Source organism: Lonchura striata, chromosome 38, assembly GCF_046129695.1.
Source record: "Lonchura striata isolate bLonStr1 chromosome 38, bLonStr1.mat, whole genome shotgun sequence".
Lineage (NCBI taxonomy): Eukaryota > Metazoa > Chordata > Aves > Passeriformes > Estrildidae > Lonchura > Lonchura striata.
The window spans coordinates 1,909,446-1,928,399 of NC_134640.1; the positions used below are offsets into that span (position 1 = coordinate 1,909,446).

Genomic DNA, 18,954 nt, shown 5'->3' on the forward strand with positions numbered 1-18,954 from the left:
TGGTTTTTTTTGAGGATTTTGGGGGATTTTGGGGTGGTGTTTTTTTGGTTTTTGTTTTTTCTGGGTTGTTTTTTGGGATATTTTGGGGTTTCTTTGCATGTTTTTGGGGTTTTTTTTGTGGGTTTTGGGGGTGTTTTTTGGGTATATTTTTGGGGTGTTTTTGGGTATATTTTTGGGTATATTTTTGAACTGGTTTTGGGTATATTTTTGGAGTGTTTTTGGGTATATTTTTGGAGTGTTTTTGGGTATATTTTTGGGGCGGTTTTGGGGTGATTTTTTGTTTTTTCTGGGTTGTTTTTTGGGATATTTTGGGGTTTCTTTGGATGTTTTTGGGGTGTTTTTGGGGTGATTTTTGGTGTGTTTTTGGGTATGTTTTTGGGGTGTTTTCGGGGTGATTTTTGGTGTGGTTTTGGGTATGTTTTTGGGGTGTTTTTGGGTATATTTTTGGCATGTTTTTGGATATATTTTTGGAGTGTTTTGGTTGATTTTTTGGTTTTTCTGGGGTGTTTTTTGGGATATTTTGGGGTTTCTTTGGGTGTTTTTGGGGTGTTTTTGGGTAAGTTTTTGGGGTGTTTTTGGGGTGGTTTTGGGTATGTTTTTGGGGTGTTTTCGGGGTGATTTTTGGGGTGTACCTGAGGCGTTCCCCCCGTCCCAGAGCGGCCGGGGCCCCCCCGGAAGGTGCAGGTGAAGGAGGTTTGGGGGTTCAACGCGCTGGTGGAGTGGGAGCCCCCCGAGGACGACGGCAACGCCGAAATCACCGGCTACACCATCATGAAGGCCGACAAGAGAACCATGGTGAGGGGGCAGCGCCCCAAAATCCGCCCGGGGGAACCCCCAGAATCCTGAACGGAACCCCAAAATCCTCAAGGGAACCCCCAGATTTTGAGCGGAAATCACAAATCTTGAATTGAACCCTAAAATCCTGAATTAAGCCCCCAAATTCTGAGTGGAACCCACAAATTCTGAGTGGAGCCCCCAAATCCTCAAAGGATCCCCCAAATTCTGAATGGAACACCCAGATTGTCAATGGAACCCCCAAATCTTGAACTGAACCCCAAAATCCTCAAGGGAACCCCCAGATTTTGAGTGGAAATCACAAATGTTGAATTGAACCCCAAAATCCTGAATTAAGCACCCAAATTCTGAGTGGAACCCACAAATCGTCAATGGAACCCCGAAATCTTGAATTGAACCCCCAAATCCACTCAGCACCCCAAAATCTCCCCCAAAACCTCCCCAAAACCACCTCAAATCTTCCCCAAAAATCCTGCAGTGCCCAAAATTCTTCCCCAAACCTCCCCAAAACCACCTCAAACCCCCCCAAAAACCCCTCAACTCCCCAAAATCTCCCCTAAACCTTCCCAAAAACAACTCAAAGCCCCCAAAAACCCCTCAAATCCCCAAAATCTCCCCCAAACCTCCCTAAAACCACCTCAACGCCCCCCAAAAACCCTTAAATTCCCCAAAATCTCCCCCAAAACCACTTCAAACCCCCCCAAAAACCCCTCAATTTCCCAAAATCTCCCCCAAAACCTCACCAAAACCACCTCCAACCCCCCCAAAAACCCCTCAATTTCCCAAAATCTCCCCCAAAACCACCTCAAACCCCCCCAAGAACCACCTCAAATGCCCCAAAACCCCTCAGCTCCCCCAAACCTCCCCAAAACCACCTCAAACTCCCCCAAAAACACCTCAAATGCCCCCAAACCCCCTCAGCTCCCCCCAAAACCCCCAAAATCTCCCCCAAACCTCCCCCAAAACCACCTCAAACCCCCCAAAACCCCTCAACTCCCCAAAATCTCCCCCAAAACCTCCTCAAACCCCCCCAAGAACCCCTCAACTCCCCAAAATCTCCCCCAAACCTCCCCAAAGCCACCTGAAATCTTCCCCAAAAACCCATCAAGTCCCCAAAATCTCCCCCAAAGTTCCCCAAAACCACCTCCAACCCCCCCAAGAACCACCTCAAATGCCCCAAAACCCCCTCAGCTCCCCCCAAAAACCCCTCAGCTCCCCCAAACCTCCCCAAAACCACCTCAAATGCCCCAAAACCCCTCAACTCACCAAAATCTCCCCCAAAACCACCTCAAATGCCACAAAACCCCCTCAGCTCCCCCCAAAAACCCCTCAGCTCCCCCAAACCTCCCCAAAACCACCTCCAACTCCCCCAAAACCACCTCAAATGCCCCCAAAACCCCTCAGCTCCCCCAAACCTCCCCAAAACCACCTCCAACTCCCCCAAAACCACCTCAAATGCCCCCAAACCCCCTCAGCTCCCCCCAAAAACCCCTCAGCTCCCCCAAACCTCCCCCAAAACCACCTCCAACTCCCCCAAAACCACCTCAAATGCCCCAAAACCCCCTCAGCTCCCCCCAAAAACCCCTCAGCTCCCCCAAACCTCCCCAAAACCACCTCCAACTCCCCCAAAACCACCTCAAATGCCCCCAAAACCCCTCAGCTCCCCCCAAAAACCCCTCAGCTCCCCCAAACCTCCCCCAAAACCACCTCCAACTCCCCCAAAACCACCTCAAATGCCCCAAAACCCCCTCAGCTCCCCCCAAAAACCCCTCAGCTCCCCCAAACCTCCCCCAAAACCACCTCCAACTCCCCCAAAACCACCTCAAATGCCCCAAAACCCCCTCAGCTCCCCCCAAAAACCCCTCAGCTCCCCCAAACCTCCCCCAAAACCACCTCCAACTCCCCCAAAACCACCTCAAATGCCCCCAAAACCCCTCAGCTCCCCCAAACCTCCCCCAAAACAACCCCCCCAAAAAAAACCCCCTCACGACCCCCCGAAACCCCCCCCCCCAAACCGCAGGAGTGGTTCACGGTGTACGAGCACAACCGGCCCCTGCGCTGCACGGCCTCGGAGCTGGTGATGGGCAACGAGTACCTGTTCAAGGTGTTCAGCGAGAACCTGTGCGGGCTGAGCGAGAAACCCGGGCTGTCCTCCAACACCGCCCTCATCCCCAAAGCGGGTACCCCAAAATTCGGGGGCTCTGGGGGGGGTCTGAGGGGGTTTTGGGGGAGATTTTGGGGAGTTGAGGGGTTTTTGGGGGGTTCTGAGGTGGTTTTGGGGGGATTTGAGATGGTTTTGGGGGGGTTTGAGATGGTTTTGGGGGAGGTTTGAAGGGATTTGGGGGTTTTGGGGGGATCTGAGGTGATTTTGGGGGAGATTGAGGTGGTTTTGGGGAGGTTTGAGGTGGATTTGGAGGGGTTTGAGGTGGTTTTGAGATGGTTTGGGGGCGGTTCAAGGTGGTTTTTGGGGGGATCTGAGGTGATTTTTGGGGAGATTGAGGTGGTTTTGGGGAGATCTGAGGTAGATTTGGGGGGGTTTGAGGTGGATTTGGAGGGGTTTGAGGTGGTTTTGAGATGGTTTAGGGGCAGTTCAAGGTGGTTTTTGGGGGGTTTGAGGTGGTTTTGGGGGGGATGTTGATGTGGTTTTCCAGGGTTTGAGATGGTTTTGGGGGACACTGAAGGGATTTGGGGGTTTTGGGGGGATTTGAGGTGGGTTTGGGGGGTTTGAAGGGATTTGGGGGGATCTGAGGTGATTTTGGGGGGATTTGAGGGGAGATCAAAGGGATTTGGGGAGGAACCTGTGCGGGCTGAGCGAGAAACCCGGGCTGTCCTCCAACACCGCCCTCATCCCCAAAGCGGGTACCCCAAAATTCGGGGGCTCTGGGGGGGGTTTGAGGGGGTTTTAGGGGAGATTTGGGAGAGATTTGGGGGGGTTTGCGGGGATTTGAGGGGGTTTTTGGGGGGTCTGAGGTGGTTTTGGGGGGATCTGAGGTGGTTTTGGGGGGGGGTTTGAGATGGTTTTGGGGGGGTTTGAGATGGTTTTGGGGGAGGTTTGAAGGGATTTGGGGGTTTTGGGGGGATCTGAGGTGATTTTTGGGGAGATTGAGGTGGTTTTGGGGAGGTTTGAGGTGGATTTGGGGGGGTTTGAGGTGGTTTTGAGATGGTTTTGGGGCAGTTCAAGGTGGTTTTTGGGGGGTTTGAGGTGATTTGGGGGGGATGTTGATGTGGTTTTCAGGGGTTTGAGATGGTTTTGGGGGAGGTTTGAAGGGATTTGGGGGTTTTGGGGGGATCTGAGGTGATTTTGGGGGGATTTGAGGGGATATCAAAGGGATTTGGGGAGGAACCTGTGCGGGCTGAGCGAGAAACCCGGGCTGTCCTCCAACACCGCCCTCATCCCCAAAGCGGGTACCCCAAAATTCGGGGGCTCTGGGGGGGGTTTGAGGGGGTTTTGGGGGAGATTTGGGGGAGATTTTGAGGAATTGAGGGGTTTTTGGGGGGGTCTGAGGTGGTTTTGGGGGGATTTGAGGTGGTTTTGGGGGGGTTTGAGGTCGTTTTGGGGGGGATTGAGGTGGTTTTGGGGGAGGTTTGAAGGGATTTGGGGGTTTTGGGGGGATCTGAGGTGATTTTGGGGGAGATTGAGGTGGTTTTGGGGGTGTTGAGGTGGATTTGGGGGGGTTTGAGGTGGTTTTGAGATGGTTTGGGGGCAGTTCAAGGTGGTTTTTGGGGGGATCTGAGGTGATTTTTGGGGAGATTGAGGTGGTTTTGGGGGGATCTGAGGTGGATTTGGGGGGGTTTGAGGTGGTTTTGAGATGGTTTTGGGGCAGTTCAAGGTGGTTTTTGGGGGGTTTGAGGAGATTTGGGGGGGATGTTGATGTGGTTTTCCAGGGTTTGAGATGGTTTTGGGGGAGACTGAAGGGATTTGGGGGTTTTGGGGGGATCTGAGATGATTTTGGGGGGATTTGAGGGGAGATCAAAGGGATTTGGGGGGGCACCTGTGCGGGCTGAGCGAGAAACCCGGGCTGTCCTCCAACACCGCCCTCATCCCCAAAGCGGGTACCCCAAAATTCGGGGGCTCTGGGGGGGGTTTGAGGGGGTTTTGGGGAAATTTGGGGGAGATTTTGAGGAATTGAGGGGTTTTTGGGGGGGTCTGAGGTGGTTTTGGGGGGATTTGAGGTGGTTTTGGGGGGGTTTGAGGTCGTTTTGGGGGGGATTGAGGTGGTTTTGGGGGAGGTTTGAAGGGATTTGGGGGTTTTGGGGGGATCTGAGGTGATTTTGGGGGAGATTGAGGTGGTTTTGGGGGTGTTGAGGTGGATTTGGGGGGGTTTGAGGTGGTTTTGAGATGGTTTGGGGGCAGTTCAAGGTGGTTTTTGGGGGGATCTGAGGTGATTTTTGGGGAGATTGAGGTGGTTTTGGGGGGATCTGAGGTGGATTTGGGGGGGTTTGAGGTGGTTTTGAGATGGTTTTGGGGCAGTTCAAGGTGGTTTTTGGGGGGTTTGAGGAGATTTGGGGGGGATGTTGATGTGGTTTTCCAGGGTTTGAGATGGTTTTGGGGGACACTGAAGGGATTTGGGGGTTTTGGGGGGATCTGAGGTGATTTTGGGGGGATTTGAGGGGATATCAAAGGGATTTGGGGAGGAACCTGTGCGGGCTGAGCGAGAAACCCGGGCTGTCCTCCAACACCGCCCTCATCCCCAAAGCGGGTACCCCAAAATTCGGGGGCTCTGGGGGGGGTTTGAGGGGGTTTTAGGGGAGATTTGGGAGAGATTTGGGGGGGTTTGCGGGGATTTGAGGGGGTTTTTGGGGGGTCTGAGGTGGTTTTGGGGGGATCTGAGGTGGTTTTGGGGGGGGTTTGAGGTGGTTTTGGGGGGGATTGAGGTGGTTTTGGGGGAGGTTTGAAGGGATTTGGGGGTTTTGGGGGGGTCTGAGGTGGTTTTGGGGGAGATTGAGGTGGTTTTGGGGAGGTTTGAGGTGGATTTGGGGGGGTTTGAGGTGGTTTTGAGATGGTTTAGGGGCAGTTCAAGGTGGTTTTTGGGGGGTTTGAGGAGATTTGGGGGGGATGTTGATGTGGTTTTCAGGGGTTTGAGATGGTTTTGGGGGACACTGAAGGGATTTGGGGGTTTTGGGGGGATTTGAGGTGGTTTTGGGGGGGTTTGAGGTGGTTTTGGGGTGTTTTTCAGGAGGTCCAAGGTGGTTTGGGGGGATTTGAGGTGGATTGAGGGGCGATTGAGTTGCTTTTGGGGGGATTTGAGGTGATTTTGGGGTAGATTTGAAGGGATTTGGGGGGTGTTGAGGTATTTTTGGGGGCTATTGAGGTGATTTTGGGAGGATTTGAGGTGATTTTGGGAGGATTTGAGGTGATTTTGGGGTAGATTTGAAGGGATTTGGGGGGTGTTGAGGTATTTTTGGGAGCTATTGAGGTGATTTTGGGAGGATTTGAGGTGATTTTGGGAGGATTTGAGGTGATTTTGGGGTAGATTTGAAGGGATCTGGGGGGTGTTGAGGTGTTTTTGGGGGGTGTTGAGGTGATTTTGGGGGCATTTGAGATGGTTTTGTGGGGAGATTGAAGGGATTTGAGGTGATTTTTCAGTGATTTGAGGTGTTTTTTGGGGGATTTGAGGTGATTTTGGGGTGTTTTTCAGGAGGTCCAAGGTGGTTTTGGGGGGATTTGAGGTGGATTGAGGGGGGGTTGAGTTGCTTTTGGGGGGATTTGAGGTGATTTTGGGGTAGATTTGAAGGGATTTGGGGGGTGTTGAGGTATTTTTGGGAGCTATTGAGGTGATTTTGGGAGGATTTGAGGTGATTTTGGGAGGATTTGAGGTGATTTTGGGGTAGATTTGAAGAGATTCGTTGCATTTCCTGTGGTCTCAGGAAGATCCCCACGATCCCAAAACCACTTCCAGCATCCCCAAACCCCCAACCCCAAAACCACAGCCTTAATTAACCTCTTAATTAGTATTTTTAATGAATTGCTGTCTGTTTAATTGTGAGGCATTAATTTTGGCGTGTTTAACGGTGACTTTATGAAGATTTTTAAAGGGGTTTTTTTGGCACTGGGGTCTCACCCTGATTTCACCCACCCATTTTTGAGGTCGGGGGTGGAACCCCAGACAATTCTCACCCCCTTGAGAATTTCGGGGTCCCCCTAACTGCTGTGGGACCCCCCCCCAGAGCTGCGGCTGAAGCCCCCCCAGTACCAGGAGCACGATTTCCGCTCGGCCCCCCAGTTCCTGACCCCGCTGGTGGATCGCAGCGCCGTGGCCGGATACTCCACCGCCCTCAACTGCGCGGTCAGGGGGCACCCCAAGGTCTGGGGAGGGGTCCTGGGGGGAATTTGGGGTCCCCCAGAGCACGCTCACCCCGAAATTAGGGGGGTTTGGGGGTCCTAGGTGGAGATTTGGGGGGGTTCTGGGTGGGTTTTGGGGTTAAAAATCAAAAATTAACCACTCCGCTCTTAACTGGATAATTATGGGGGGGTCTTGGGGGTCAGTTTGGGGGTCCTGGGGGGATTTTGGGGTCCCCCTGAGCACGTTCACCCTGAAATTAGGGGGCTTTGGATGGAGATTTGGGGTCCTGGGGGGATTTTGGGGTCCCCCTGAGCCTGTTCACCCCAAAATTAGGGGGGTTTGGGTGGAGATTTGGGGTCCTGGGTGGAGATTTGGGGGTCCTGAGGGGATTTTGGGGTCCCCCTGAGCACGTTCACCCCAAAATTAGGGGGGTTTGGATGAAGATTTGGGGTCCTGAGGGGATTTTGGGGTCCCCCTGAGCCTGTTCACCCCAAAATTAGGGGGGTTTGGATGGAGATTTGGGGTCCTGAGGGGGTTTTGGGGACCCCCTGATACTGTTCCCATTAAAATTAGGGGGCTTTGGGTGGAGATTTGGGGTCCTGAGGGGATTTTGGGGTCCCCCAGAGCACGCTCACCCCGAAATTAGGGGGGTTTGGGGGTCCTAGGTGGAGATTTGGGGGGGTTCTGGGTGGGTTTTGGGGTTAAAAATCAAAAATTAACCACTCCACTCTTAACTGGATAATTATGGGGGGGTCTTGGGGGTCAGTTTGGGGGTCCTGGGGGGATTTTGGGGTCCCCCTGAGCATGTTCACCCCAAAATTTGGGGGGGTTTGGATGAAGATTTGGGGTCCTGAGGGGATTTTGGGGTCCCCCTGAGCACGTTCACCCTGAAATTAGGGGGCTTTGGATGGAGATTTGGGGTTTGGGTGGAGATTTGGGGGTCCTGGGAGGAATTTGGGGTCCCCCTGATACTGTTCCCATTAAAATTAGGGGGCTTTGGGTGGAGATTTGGGGTCCTGAGGGGATTTTGGGGTCCCCCAGAGCACGCTCACCCCGAAATTAGGGGGGTTTGGGGGTCCTAGGTGGAGATTTGGGGGGGTTCTGGGTGGGTTTTGGGGTTAAAAATCAAAAATTAACCATTCCGCTCTTAACTGGATGGGTGGGGATAATTATGGGGGTCAGTTTGGGGGGTCCTGAGGAGGTTTTGGGGTACCCCTGAGCCTGTTCACCCAAAAATTACGGGGGTTTGGATGAAGATTTGGGGTCCTGGTCAGGTTTTGGGGTCCCCCTGAGCACGTTCACCCCAAAATTAGGGGGGTTTGGATGAAGATTTGGGGTCCTGGTCAGGTTTTGGGGTACCCCTGAGCATGTTCACCCCAAAATTAGGGGGGTTTGGGTGGAGATTTGGGGTCCTGAGGGGATTTTGGGGTCCCCCTGATACTGTTCCCATTAAAATTAGGGGGGTTTGGATGAAGATTTGGGGGTCCTGGGTGGGTTTTGGGGTCCCCCAGAGCACGCTCACCCCGAAACTAGGGGGGTTTGGGTGTCCTAGGTGGAGATTTGGGGGGGTTCTGGGTGGGTTTTGGGGTTAAGAATCAAAAATTAACCACTCTGCTCTTAACTGGATAATTATGGGGGGTCTTGGGGGCCAGTTTGGGGGTCCTGGGGGGATTTTGGGGTCCCACTGAGCATGTTCACCCCAAAATTTGGGGGGTTTGGATGAAGATTTGGGGTCCTGAGGGGATTTTGGGGTCCCCCTGAGCACGTTCACCCCAAAATTAGGGGGGTTTGGGTGGAGATTTGGGGTCCTGAGTGGAGATTTTGGGGTCCTGGATGAGTTTTGGGGCATTTTTGGGGTACCTTGGGTGGTTTTTGGGGTGCCTTGGGTGGTTTTTGGGGTGCCTTGGGGTATTTTTGGGGTACCTTGGGTGGTTTTTGGGGTACCTTGGGTGGTTTTTGGGGTACCTTGGGTGGTTTTTGGGGTGCGTTTGGGCCTCACCTGGCCAGGTGTGCCCCTCCCATCCTGAAGATCCAGGTGTGGGGTTCACCTGAGGGAGGGATTTCGGGGTGTCCCCGTGGGGCTGTGAACCCATCCCCAGATCTGGGAGTTTTTGGGGTGCCTTGGGTGGTTTTTGGGGTACCTTGGGATATTTTTGGGGTGCGTTTGGGCCTCACCTGGCCAGGTGTGTCCCTCGCAGCCCAAGGTGGTGTGGCTGAAGAACCAGGTGTGGGGTTCACCTGAGGAAGGGATTTTGGGGTGTCATAATGAGGCTGTGAACCCATCCCCAGGTCTGGGAGTTTTTGGGGTGCCTTGGGTGGTTTTTGGGGTACCTTGGGTGGTTTTTGGGGTACGTTTGGGCCTCACCTGCCCAGGTGTGCCCCTCCCAGCCTGAAGATCCAGGTGTGGGGTTCACCTGAGGAAGGGATTTTGGGGTGTCCCTGTGGGGCTGTGAACCCACCCTCAGGTCTGGGAGTTTTTGGGGTACCTTGGGTGGTTTTTGGGGTACCTTGGGGCATTTTTGGGGTACCTTGGGATATTTTTGGGGTGCGTTGGGGCCTCACCTGGCCAGGTGTGTCCCTCGCAGCCCAAGGTGGTGTGGCTGAAGAACCAGGTGGCCATCGGGGAGGACCCCAAATTCCTGGCCAGGCACAGCCAGGGGGTCCTGACGCTGCTGATCCGCAAGCCGGGACCCTTCGACGGCGGCACCTACACCTGCAGGGCTGTCAACGAGCTGGGCGAGGCCCTGACCGAGTGTCGGCTCGAGATTCGGGGTGAGGGGGTCCCCGAAATCATGGGGGGGTCCCCAAAATCTGGGGGATCCCCAAAAATCGGGGAGGAGTTCCCAAAATTTTTTAGGGAGGTGGTGGATACCTGGGGGAGGGTTGTGGTACAAGGGGGTGAAGGAATAATGGAAAGGAGAAGGGGCACCCCAAAATTTGGGGGAGGTCCTCAAGGTTTGAGGGGGTCCCCGAAATCATGGGGGGTCCCCAAAATCTGGGGGATCCCCAAAAATCGGGGAGGAGTTCCCAAAATTTTGGGGGAGGTGGTGGATACCTGGGGAAGGGTTGTGGTACAAGGGGGGAAGGAATAATGGAAAGGAGAAGGGGCACCCGAAAATTTGGGGAGGTCTTCAAGGTTTGAGGGGCTCCCCAAAATCATGGGGGGGTCCCCAAAATCTGGGGGATCCCCAAAAATCGGGGAGGAGTTCCCAAAATTTGGGGGGAATTTGTGAATATCTGGGGAAGGTTGTGGCACAAGGGGGAGGTGCTGGGGGAAGGAATAATGGAAAGGAGAAGGGGCACCCCAAAATTTGGGGGAGGTCCTCAAGGTCTGAGGGGGTCCCCGAAATCATGGGGGGTCCCCAAAATCATGGGAGGGTCCCCAAAATCTGGGGGATCTCCAAAATCGGGGAGGAGTTCCCAAAATTTTTTAGGGAGGTGGTGGATACCTGGGGGAGGGTTGTGGTACAAGGGGGTGAAGGAATAATGGAAAGGAGAAGGGGCACCCCAAAATTTGGGGGAGGTCCTCAAGGTCTGAGGGGGTCCCCAAAATCATGGGGGGGTCCCCAAAATCTGATGGATCCCCAAAATCGGGGAGGAGTTCCCAAAATTTGGGGGGAATTTGTGAATATCTGGGGGAAGGTTGTGGTACAAAGGGGAGGTGCTGGGGGAAGGAATAATGGAAAGGAGAAGGGGCACCCCAAAATTTGGGGGAGGTCCTCAAGGTTTGAGGGGGTCCCCGAAATCATGGGAGTGTCCCCAAAATCATGGGAGGGTCCCCAAAATCTGGGGGATCCCCAAAAATCGGGGAGGAGTTCCCAAAATTTTTTAGGGAGGTGGTGGATACCTGGGGGAGGGTCGTGGTACAAGGAGGTGAAGGAATAATGGAAAGGAGAAGGGGCACCCCAAAATTTTGGGGAGGTCCTCAAGATTTGGGGGGGGTTCCCCAAAATTTTGGGGGTACCTTGGGAGGGGTTCCTGATATTTGGGGGGGAGCTGAAGCCCCCTCAATGAGTTTCTCTCCCTTCCACAGTGCCTCAGTGATGGTGACAAAAAAATGGTGAGAGGGGGCTTAATTTGTTGGGAGGGGGTATTAATTAGAGCAGCTTTAATTGGGGGGTTTGATTGGGTTGTTAGATTGGGGTGTGTTAATTGGGGGGGGTTAATTGGGGGGGTTAATTGAGGGGGATTAATTGAGGGGTCTTGGGGGGGTTAAATTGGTTTTTACTTGGGTTTAATTGGGGTGTTTTAATTGAGGGGTTTAATTGGGGGGTTTAATTGGGGGGGTTAAATGGAGTTATTAAATTAGGGGTGTTAATTGGGGAGGTCTTTAATTGAGGGAGTTAAATGGAAATATTAAATTAGGGGTGTTAATTAGGGAGGTCTTTAATTGGGGGAGTTTAATGGAGTTGTTAAATTAGGGGTGTTAAGAAGGTCTTTAATTGAGGGAGTTAAATGGAGTTATTAAATTAGGTATTTTAATTAGGGAGGACTTTAATTAAGGAGATTTAATGGTGATTTTTGAGGCTGTATTTGGTATATTTGTAATTCAGGCTAAGGTTTAATTAGGGGGTTTTTAATTAGGGGGTATTTAATTAGGGGGTATTTAAGGGGGCGGGTGTTTAATTAGCGGGATGGATTTTGAGGTCAAATTTGAGGGGATTCCCCCAAATTTTGGGGCGCTGACCCCCATTTTCGCCACCTCCAGCCCAGCACCATCGTGCACGGCCGGGAGAAGGAAAAGAAGATTGTGTGGGTGACAAAAAACCCCCAAAAAATAAAGAATCTGAGCAATTCCCCAGAGTCTGTGCTTCGTTTTGGGGAGGAATTTTCCCCCTCAAATTCCCCACTCTTTTCCCCTCACATTTCCTTTTTTTTCCCCTCAAATTTCCCACATTTTTCCCCTCTCATTCCCAACTCTTTTCCCCTCACATTTCCTTTTTTTCCCCTCACATTTCCTTTTTTTTCCCCTCTCATTCCCAACTCTTTTCCCCCCACATTTCCTTTTTTTTTCCCTCAAATTTCCCACATTTTCCCCCTCACATTCCCCACATTTTCCCCTCACATTTCCTTTTTTTTCACCCCCATCACATTTCCCACCATTTTCCCCCTCAAATTTCCCACTCTTTTCCCCTCACATTTCCTTTTTTCCCCCTCAAATTTCCCACATTTTTCCCCTCTCATTTCCCATTCTTTTCCCCTCACATTTCCTTTTTTTTCACCCCCATCACATTTCCCACCTTTTCCACTTTGTCTTTTCTTCTCTTTTCCCTTCGTCTTTCCTGGCTCTGTATCCACTCGTGGATCTTGCTTTTTCTCCCATTTCTCTTCATTTTCTCCCCTCACATTTCCTGCCCTTTTCCTCCTCAAATTTCCCACTCTTTTTCCCCTCACATTTCCTTTTTTTTAACCCCATCACATTTCTCACCCTTTTTCCCCTCATATTTCCCCCCTTTTTCTCCCCTCACATTTCCCGCTCTTTTCTCCTCATATTTCTTCCTCTTTCCCCCTCACATTTCCCACCATTTTCCCCCTCTCGTTTCCCACTTTTCCCCCCTCACATTTCCATTTTTCCCCCTCACATTTCCTGCCTTTTTCTCCCCTCACATTTCTCTTCATTTTCTCCCCTCATGTTTCCCACCCTTTCTCCCCTCACATTTCCTGCCCTTTTCTTTCCTCATATATCTTCTCCTTTTCCCCCTCACATTTTCCACAATTTCCCCCTCTCATTTCCCACACTTTCCCCCTCACATTTCCTTTTTCCCCCCTCACATTTCATTTCTCTCCTCATGTTTCCTTCCCTTTTCTTCCCTCACATTTCTCTTCTTCTTCTCCCCTCACATTTCTTCTCCTTTTCCCCCTCACATTTCCCATAATTTCCCCCTCTCATTTCCCACACTTTTCCCCTCACATTTCCTTTTTTTCCCCTCATGTTTCCCCCCTTTTTTCCCCTCACATTTCCCGCCCTTTTCTCTCCTCTCTTTTCCCGCCATTTTCTCCCCTCACATTTCCCACTCTTTTCCCCCTCATGTTTCCCACCCTTTTTTTCCCCTCCTGACAAGTTTCCCACTATTTTTTTCCCCTCACATTTTCTACCCTTTTCTCCCTCACATTTCTCTTCTTTTTCTCCTCTCACATTTCTTCCCCTTTTTCCCCTCACATTCCCCACTCTTTTCCCCTCACATTTCCTTTTTTCCCCCCCCACATTCCCCACATTTTCCCCCTCACATTCCCCACTCTTTTCCCCTCACATTTCTTTTTTTTCCCCCCTCACTTTTCCCCTCACATTTCCTTTTTTTTCGCCCCCATCACATTTCCCACCTTTTCCACTTTGTCTTTTCTTCTCTTTTCCCTTCGTCTTTCCTGGCTCTGTATCCACTCGTGGATCTTGCTTTTTCTCCCATTTCTCTTCATTTTCTCCCCTCACATTTCCTGCCCTTTTCCTCCTTAAATTTTCCACTATTTTCCCCCTCAAATTTCCCACTCTTTTTCCCCTCACATTTCCTTTTTTTTCCCCCCTCACATTTCCCCCCTTTTTCTCCCCTCACGTTTCTCTTCATTTTCTCCCCTCACATTTCCCGCTCTTTTCTCCTCATATTTCTTTCCCTTTTCCCCCTCACATTTCCCACCATTTCCCCCCCTCATTTCCCACTCTTTCCCCCTCACATTTCCATTTTTCCCCCTCACGTTTCCCGCCCTTTTCTCCCCTCACATTTTCTGCCTTTTTCTCTCACACATGCTGCTTTTTTCCTCTCTTTTCTCACCCTTTCCCCCCTCACACTTCCCACACTTTGCCCTTCACGTTTTTTCCCCATTTTCTCCTCTTTTCCCCATCCCTCCCCTTTTCCCCTCAAATTTCTTACCCTCTTCCCCCTCATGTTGCCCACCATTTTCCCCCTCACGTTCCCCTCCCTTTTTCCCCTCACATTTTCTGCCCTTTCTCCTCTCACACTTCCTGCCTTTTCCCTTCATATTTCCTGGCTTTTTTCCCTCATATTTTCTTCCCTTTTCCCCCCTCACATTTCCCACCCTTTCCCCCTCACCTTTTCTACCCTTTTTCCTCTCACACTTCCTGCCTTTTTCCCTCTCTTTTCCCCCTCAGCCTCCCCACACTCAAGTTTTTTTTCCCCATTATCTCCTCTTTTCCCCATCCCTCCCCCTTTCCCCTCAAATTTCTTACCCTCTTCCCCCCTCATGTTTTTTTCCCCATTTTCTCCTCTTTTCCCTATCCCTCCCCTTTTCCCCTCAAATTTCTTTCCCTCTCCCCCCTTCCCGTTTCCCATCATTTTCCCCTCACATTTCCCACACTTTTCCCTCCCTCACGCTCCATCACAGACACTCAGCAGCTCATTAAGAAGCAGAAATATCTCTTTAATGACATTTTCACCCCCCAAATTAAGGCCTCGGCGGTGTCCCCCTCCCCAAGACCCCCTTGTGATCCCAACTTCCCTCCAGGCACTTGATCCCAGAGCCCCAAAATCGCCAGATCCCGCCCCATAGAGGATGCAGAACCCATTTAGCACCCAACCCCACCCTGGGGTGACCCCAGACCCCTGCCAGGGCTGGATCCCACCCCACAGAGGAACCAGGACCCCCACTGGGGTCCCGTTATCTCCCCAGAGGGGACCCCCACCCTGATAAGGACCAGGAATGCCCCAAAAAAGGATCCAGGGCTCCCATGAGGGGCTCGATCTCACTCCACGGGGAGACCCCAGACCCCCATTAGCATCCCGATCCCACCTGGTCACCCCCAGACCCCCATTAGGGGCTCAATCCTGCCCTATAGAGGGTCCAGGACCCCCATTAGGGGCTTGATCCCACCCTGGGGAGACCCCAGACCACCAGAGAGGCTGGATCCCACCCTGGGGTGACCCCAGACTCGCAGAGAGGTTGAATCCCACCCTGGGGTGACCCCCAGACCCCCATTAGCGGCTCAGTCCTGCCCTACAGAGGGTCCAGGGCTCCCATGAGGGGCTTGATCTCATCCCATGGGGAGACCCCAGACCCCCATTAGCATCCCGATCCCACCTGGTCACACCCAGACCACCATTAGGGGCTCAATCCTGCCCCATAGAGGGTCCAGGGCTCCCATTTGGAGTCTGATCCAATCCCAGGAGAGGACCCCAGACCCCCAGAGAGGCCAGATCCCACCCTGGGGTGACCCCAGACCACCAGAGATGCTGGATCCCACCCTGGGGTGACCCCAGACCCCCATTAGGAACTCAGTCTTGCCCTATAGAGGGTCCAGGGCTCCCATTAGGAGCTTGATCCCACCCTGGGGTGACCTCCGGACCCCCAGAGAGGCCGGATCCCACCCTGGGGTGACCCCAGACCACCAGAGATGCTGGATCCCACCCTGGGGTGACTCCAGACCCCCAGAGAGGCCGGATCCCACCCCGGGGTGCCCCCCAGACCCCAATCCCCCTCCAGATCCCTCTTAGGACCCCAAACCTCCACAGAAGAATCCTTTGGGAGCCTGATCCCACCCCAGCGATCACCCCAGACCCCCACAAAGACCCCGATCCCAACCTGCGGGAGACCCCAGACCCCCAGAGAGGCTGGATCCCACCTTAGGGTGACCCCCAGACCCCCAGAGAGGCCGGATCCCACCCTGGGGTGACCCCAGACCCCCGTTACTGTTCTGACCCCCCCAGTATCCCCCCCCCCCACCACCACTCACCCTGGAGACCCCCCCTCACGCCCTCAACAGCACCAACCGTCCCGTCTGCCCCAAATCCACGCCGAACGCCACCAGGTTGAGCCCGCTGAGCACGGCCACCAGCACCCTCCTGTCCCAGGCGCAGGTGGCGGGGCAGCCGTGGGGTCTCCGCGCCTGGCCGCCCACGTCGTCCGAGAAGCTGTAGAGCGCCCACAGCACCGTGGCCGCCCCGTAGGCCAGCACCCCCAGCCCCGCGTAGACCCCCAGCCCCCAGCGCATCCCCTCGGGGTCCCGCATCCAGCCGCACCACCCCCAGCCCAGCAGGCAGCCCCCCACCAGCAGCACGCCCAGCACGAAGGACACGCAGAAGATGCCCAGGCACCAGCGCAAGGCCGCCGGCCCCGACGCCGCGCCCAGCTCGGCCGACAGCCCGAGGAGGACGAGGGCGAGGAAGGCTTCGGCCACCTTGAGCAGCCCGGACGGGGTCGCCAAGTACGGGGCGGCCTCGCCGGGTCGCGCCCGGTCCCGGGCGACCTCGGCGGCGTAGGCCAGCGTGGCCACGGCCGAGGCGGCGGCGGCGGCGGCGCGGAGGGCGCGGGGGCGACCTTGGCCGCCCTCGTGCCCGCGCAGGTGGCCCAGCGGCCACAGGACGGTGGCGGTGGCGCAAGCCATGGCGGCGGCCAGCGCCAGGGCCAGCGGGAGGTCGCGGCGGGGCGGCGGGCGGCGGAGGGCGTCGTGGAGGAGGAGGAGGAGGGTGAAGACGAAGGACAAGGCCCAGGCGGACAGGCAGCCGTCGCCCTCGCCCGAGTGCCAGTAGCCCGGGGCCGCGGCCAGCGCCAGCGCCAGCAGCGCGCTGAGGGCCTGGACGCAGCGCAGAAGGGACGGGGGGCGGCACGGGGCGGGCATCGCGGCGGCTGCGGAGAGAGGGGGACAGGGTTTCGGGGGGTTACGGGGGGTTTGGGTGTTGGGGGTTTGGGTATTGGGGGGTATTGGGGGGTATTGGGGTATTGGGGGTTATTGGAGTATTGGGGTATTGGGGGGTATGGGGGTATTGGGGTATTTGGGTATTCGGGGGTATGGGGGTATTGGGGTATTTGGGTATTGGGGGTTTTGGGGTGGCTATTTGGGTATTGGGGTATTGGGGTATTGGGGGTTTTGGGTATTGGGTTTTGGGGTGGGTATTTGGGTATTGGGTATTTGGGTATTGAGGGGTCTTGGGGTGGGTATTGGGGGGTTTTGGGGTGGGGATTGGGTTGGGTATTGGGTATTTGGATATTGGATATTGGGTGCTGGGTGGGTATTGGGGGGTATTTGGGTATTTGGGTATTGGGTATTGGGTATTTGGGTATTGGGTATTGGGGTGCTGGGTGGGTATTGGGGGGTTTTGGGGGGTATTTGGGTATTGGGGTGTTTTGGAGTGGGTATTGGGGGGCTTGGGGGGTTTTGGGGTGGGTACTGGGGGGTATTTGGTTATTGGGGGTAAATTTTTAATTTTAGTTTTCTTTTTGTAATTTATTTTTTAATGGGGTTGGGGTTAAATTTTTACCTTTATTTGTGTGGGGTTTTTTTTCATAATTTATTATTTAATGGGGTCCGGGGGTTAAACATTTACTTTTTTTTGTGGGTTTTTTTTTTTGATAATTTATTTTTTAATGGTATTTGGGGTAAATTTTAAAACTTTTTTTTTTTCTTTTTGTAATTTATTTTTTAATGGAGGGCTGGAGAGGGTTTTGGGGGAGTGGAGAGGATTTTGGGGGGCTGGAGAGGATTTTGGGGAGGCTGGAGAGGGTTTTGGGGGGCTGGAAGGAGTGAAGGAAACTGGGATTTTGGGGGGGGGGATTCCCTGCACTGGGGGGATCCTGGGGTTCCCCCCGGGGGTCCCGGGGGTCCCGGGGGTGGGCGCGGTCAGGGCTGTGCCCATAAAAGGCCTCGGAAAATTCTCCTTCCTCTCCCCCCGCCCCCGCCTCATCCCCGCCCCGGCCGGGCGCTGGCTGCATCCTGTGGGTGATGGGCGGGGGTCCCGGGGGACGGGGAGACCCCCGGGGGGCGGGGGAGACCCCCGAGGGGAGGAGGAGACCCCCGAGAGGCGGGGGAGACCCCAAAGTTCTGGGGGAGACCCCCGAAAGGCGAGGGAGACCCCAAGGATATGGGGGAGACCCCAAGGATATGGGGGAGACCCCAAGGATATGGGGGAGACCTCCGAGGGGCGGAGGAGACCCCCGGGGGACGGGGGAGACCCTCGAGGGGCGGAGGAGACCCCAAAGTTCTGGGGGAGACCCCCGGGGGGCGGAGGAGACCCCCGAGGGTCCCGGGAGACCCCAAGGATCTGGAGGAGACCCCCGAGGGGCGGAGGAGACCCCAAAGTTCTGGAGGAGACCCCCGAGAGGCGGAGGAGACCCCAAAGTTCCGGGGGAGACCCCCGAGGGTCCGGGGAGACCCCCGAGGGGCGGGTAGACTCCCGAGGGGGCGGAGGAGACCCCAAAGTTCCGGGGGAGACCCCCGAAGGGCAGAGGAGACCCCAAAGTTCTGGAGGAGACCCCCGAGGTCCGGGGAGACCCCCGAGGGTCCCGGCACTCACCCGAGCGCGTTCGGGCTGTTCCGGAGGAGTTTTTGGGGAGTTCGGTTCGGGTCCTTACGGACGGGACGGTGCCGGTTCGGGTCCCGGTTCGGGGTCCCGGTTCGGGGTCCCGGTTCGGGGTCCCGGTTCGGGGTCCTGGTTCGGGGTCCCGGTTCGGGTCCCGGTTCGGGGTCCCGGTTCGGGTCCCCTCCGGGCGGGTTCCGGTCCCTTGGCGCGGGACGCTGCCGGTTCGGGTGGTTCGGGACGGTTCGGGTGGTTCGGGACGGTTCGGCTCCTCCCGGCTCGGGCGGTTTGGGACGGTTCGGGTCTCTCCGGAGCGGTTGGGCTCCTCCCGGTTCGGGACGGTTCGGGTCTGTCCGGAGCGGGTTCGGGACGGTTCGGTTCCCTCAGGCGGGTTCGGGACGGTTCGGTTCCCTCAGGCGGGTTCGGGACCGTTCGGTCCCTCCGGAGCAGTTGGGCTCCTCCCGGTTCGGGTGGTTCGGGACGGTTCGGCTCCCTCGGGCCGGTTCAGGACCGTTCGATCCCTCCGGAGCAGTTGGGCTCCTCTCGGTTCGGCTCCTCCCGGTTCGGCTCCCTCAGGCGGGTTCGGGACCGTTCGGTCTCTCCGGAGCTCCTCCCGGTTCGGCTCCTCCCGGTTC

The 18,954-nt window shown here is 54.9% G+C and overlaps 2 protein-coding genes across 2 annotated transcripts in view; one reads left to right on the plus strand and one right to left on the minus strand.

The window, feature by feature from the left end:
• MYBPC2 (myosin binding protein C2) overlaps positions 1 to 11,882 on the plus strand; it is a 61,006-nt gene extending 49,124 nt beyond the window's left edge. Inside the window, exons 24-29 of the mRNA XM_077789861.1 lie at positions 656 to 795; positions 2,816 to 2,975; positions 6,964 to 7,100; positions 9,665 to 9,851; positions 11,113 to 11,139; positions 11,788 to 11,882. Of these exons, the coding sequence (XP_077645987.1) occupies positions 656 to 795; positions 2,816 to 2,975; positions 6,964 to 7,100; positions 9,665 to 9,851; positions 11,113 to 11,123 (635 nt within the window). The 3' untranslated portion in view covers positions 11,124 to 11,139; positions 11,788 to 11,882. The remainder of the gene's footprint in view (positions 1 to 655; positions 796 to 2,815; positions 2,976 to 6,963; positions 7,101 to 9,664; positions 9,852 to 11,112; positions 11,140 to 11,787) is intronic.
• A 3,892-nt stretch (positions 11,883 to 15,774) lies between these two features.
• On the minus strand, positions 15,775 to 16,410 carry LOC110478299 (myeloid-associated differentiation marker homolog). Its single transcript, XM_021544853.2, has one exon. It carries the CDS (start codon positions 16,408 to 16,410, stop codon positions 15,775 to 15,777), a length of 636 nt encoding a protein of 211 aa, XP_021400528.2.
• Positions 16,411 to 18,954: the final 2,544 nt, after the last annotated feature.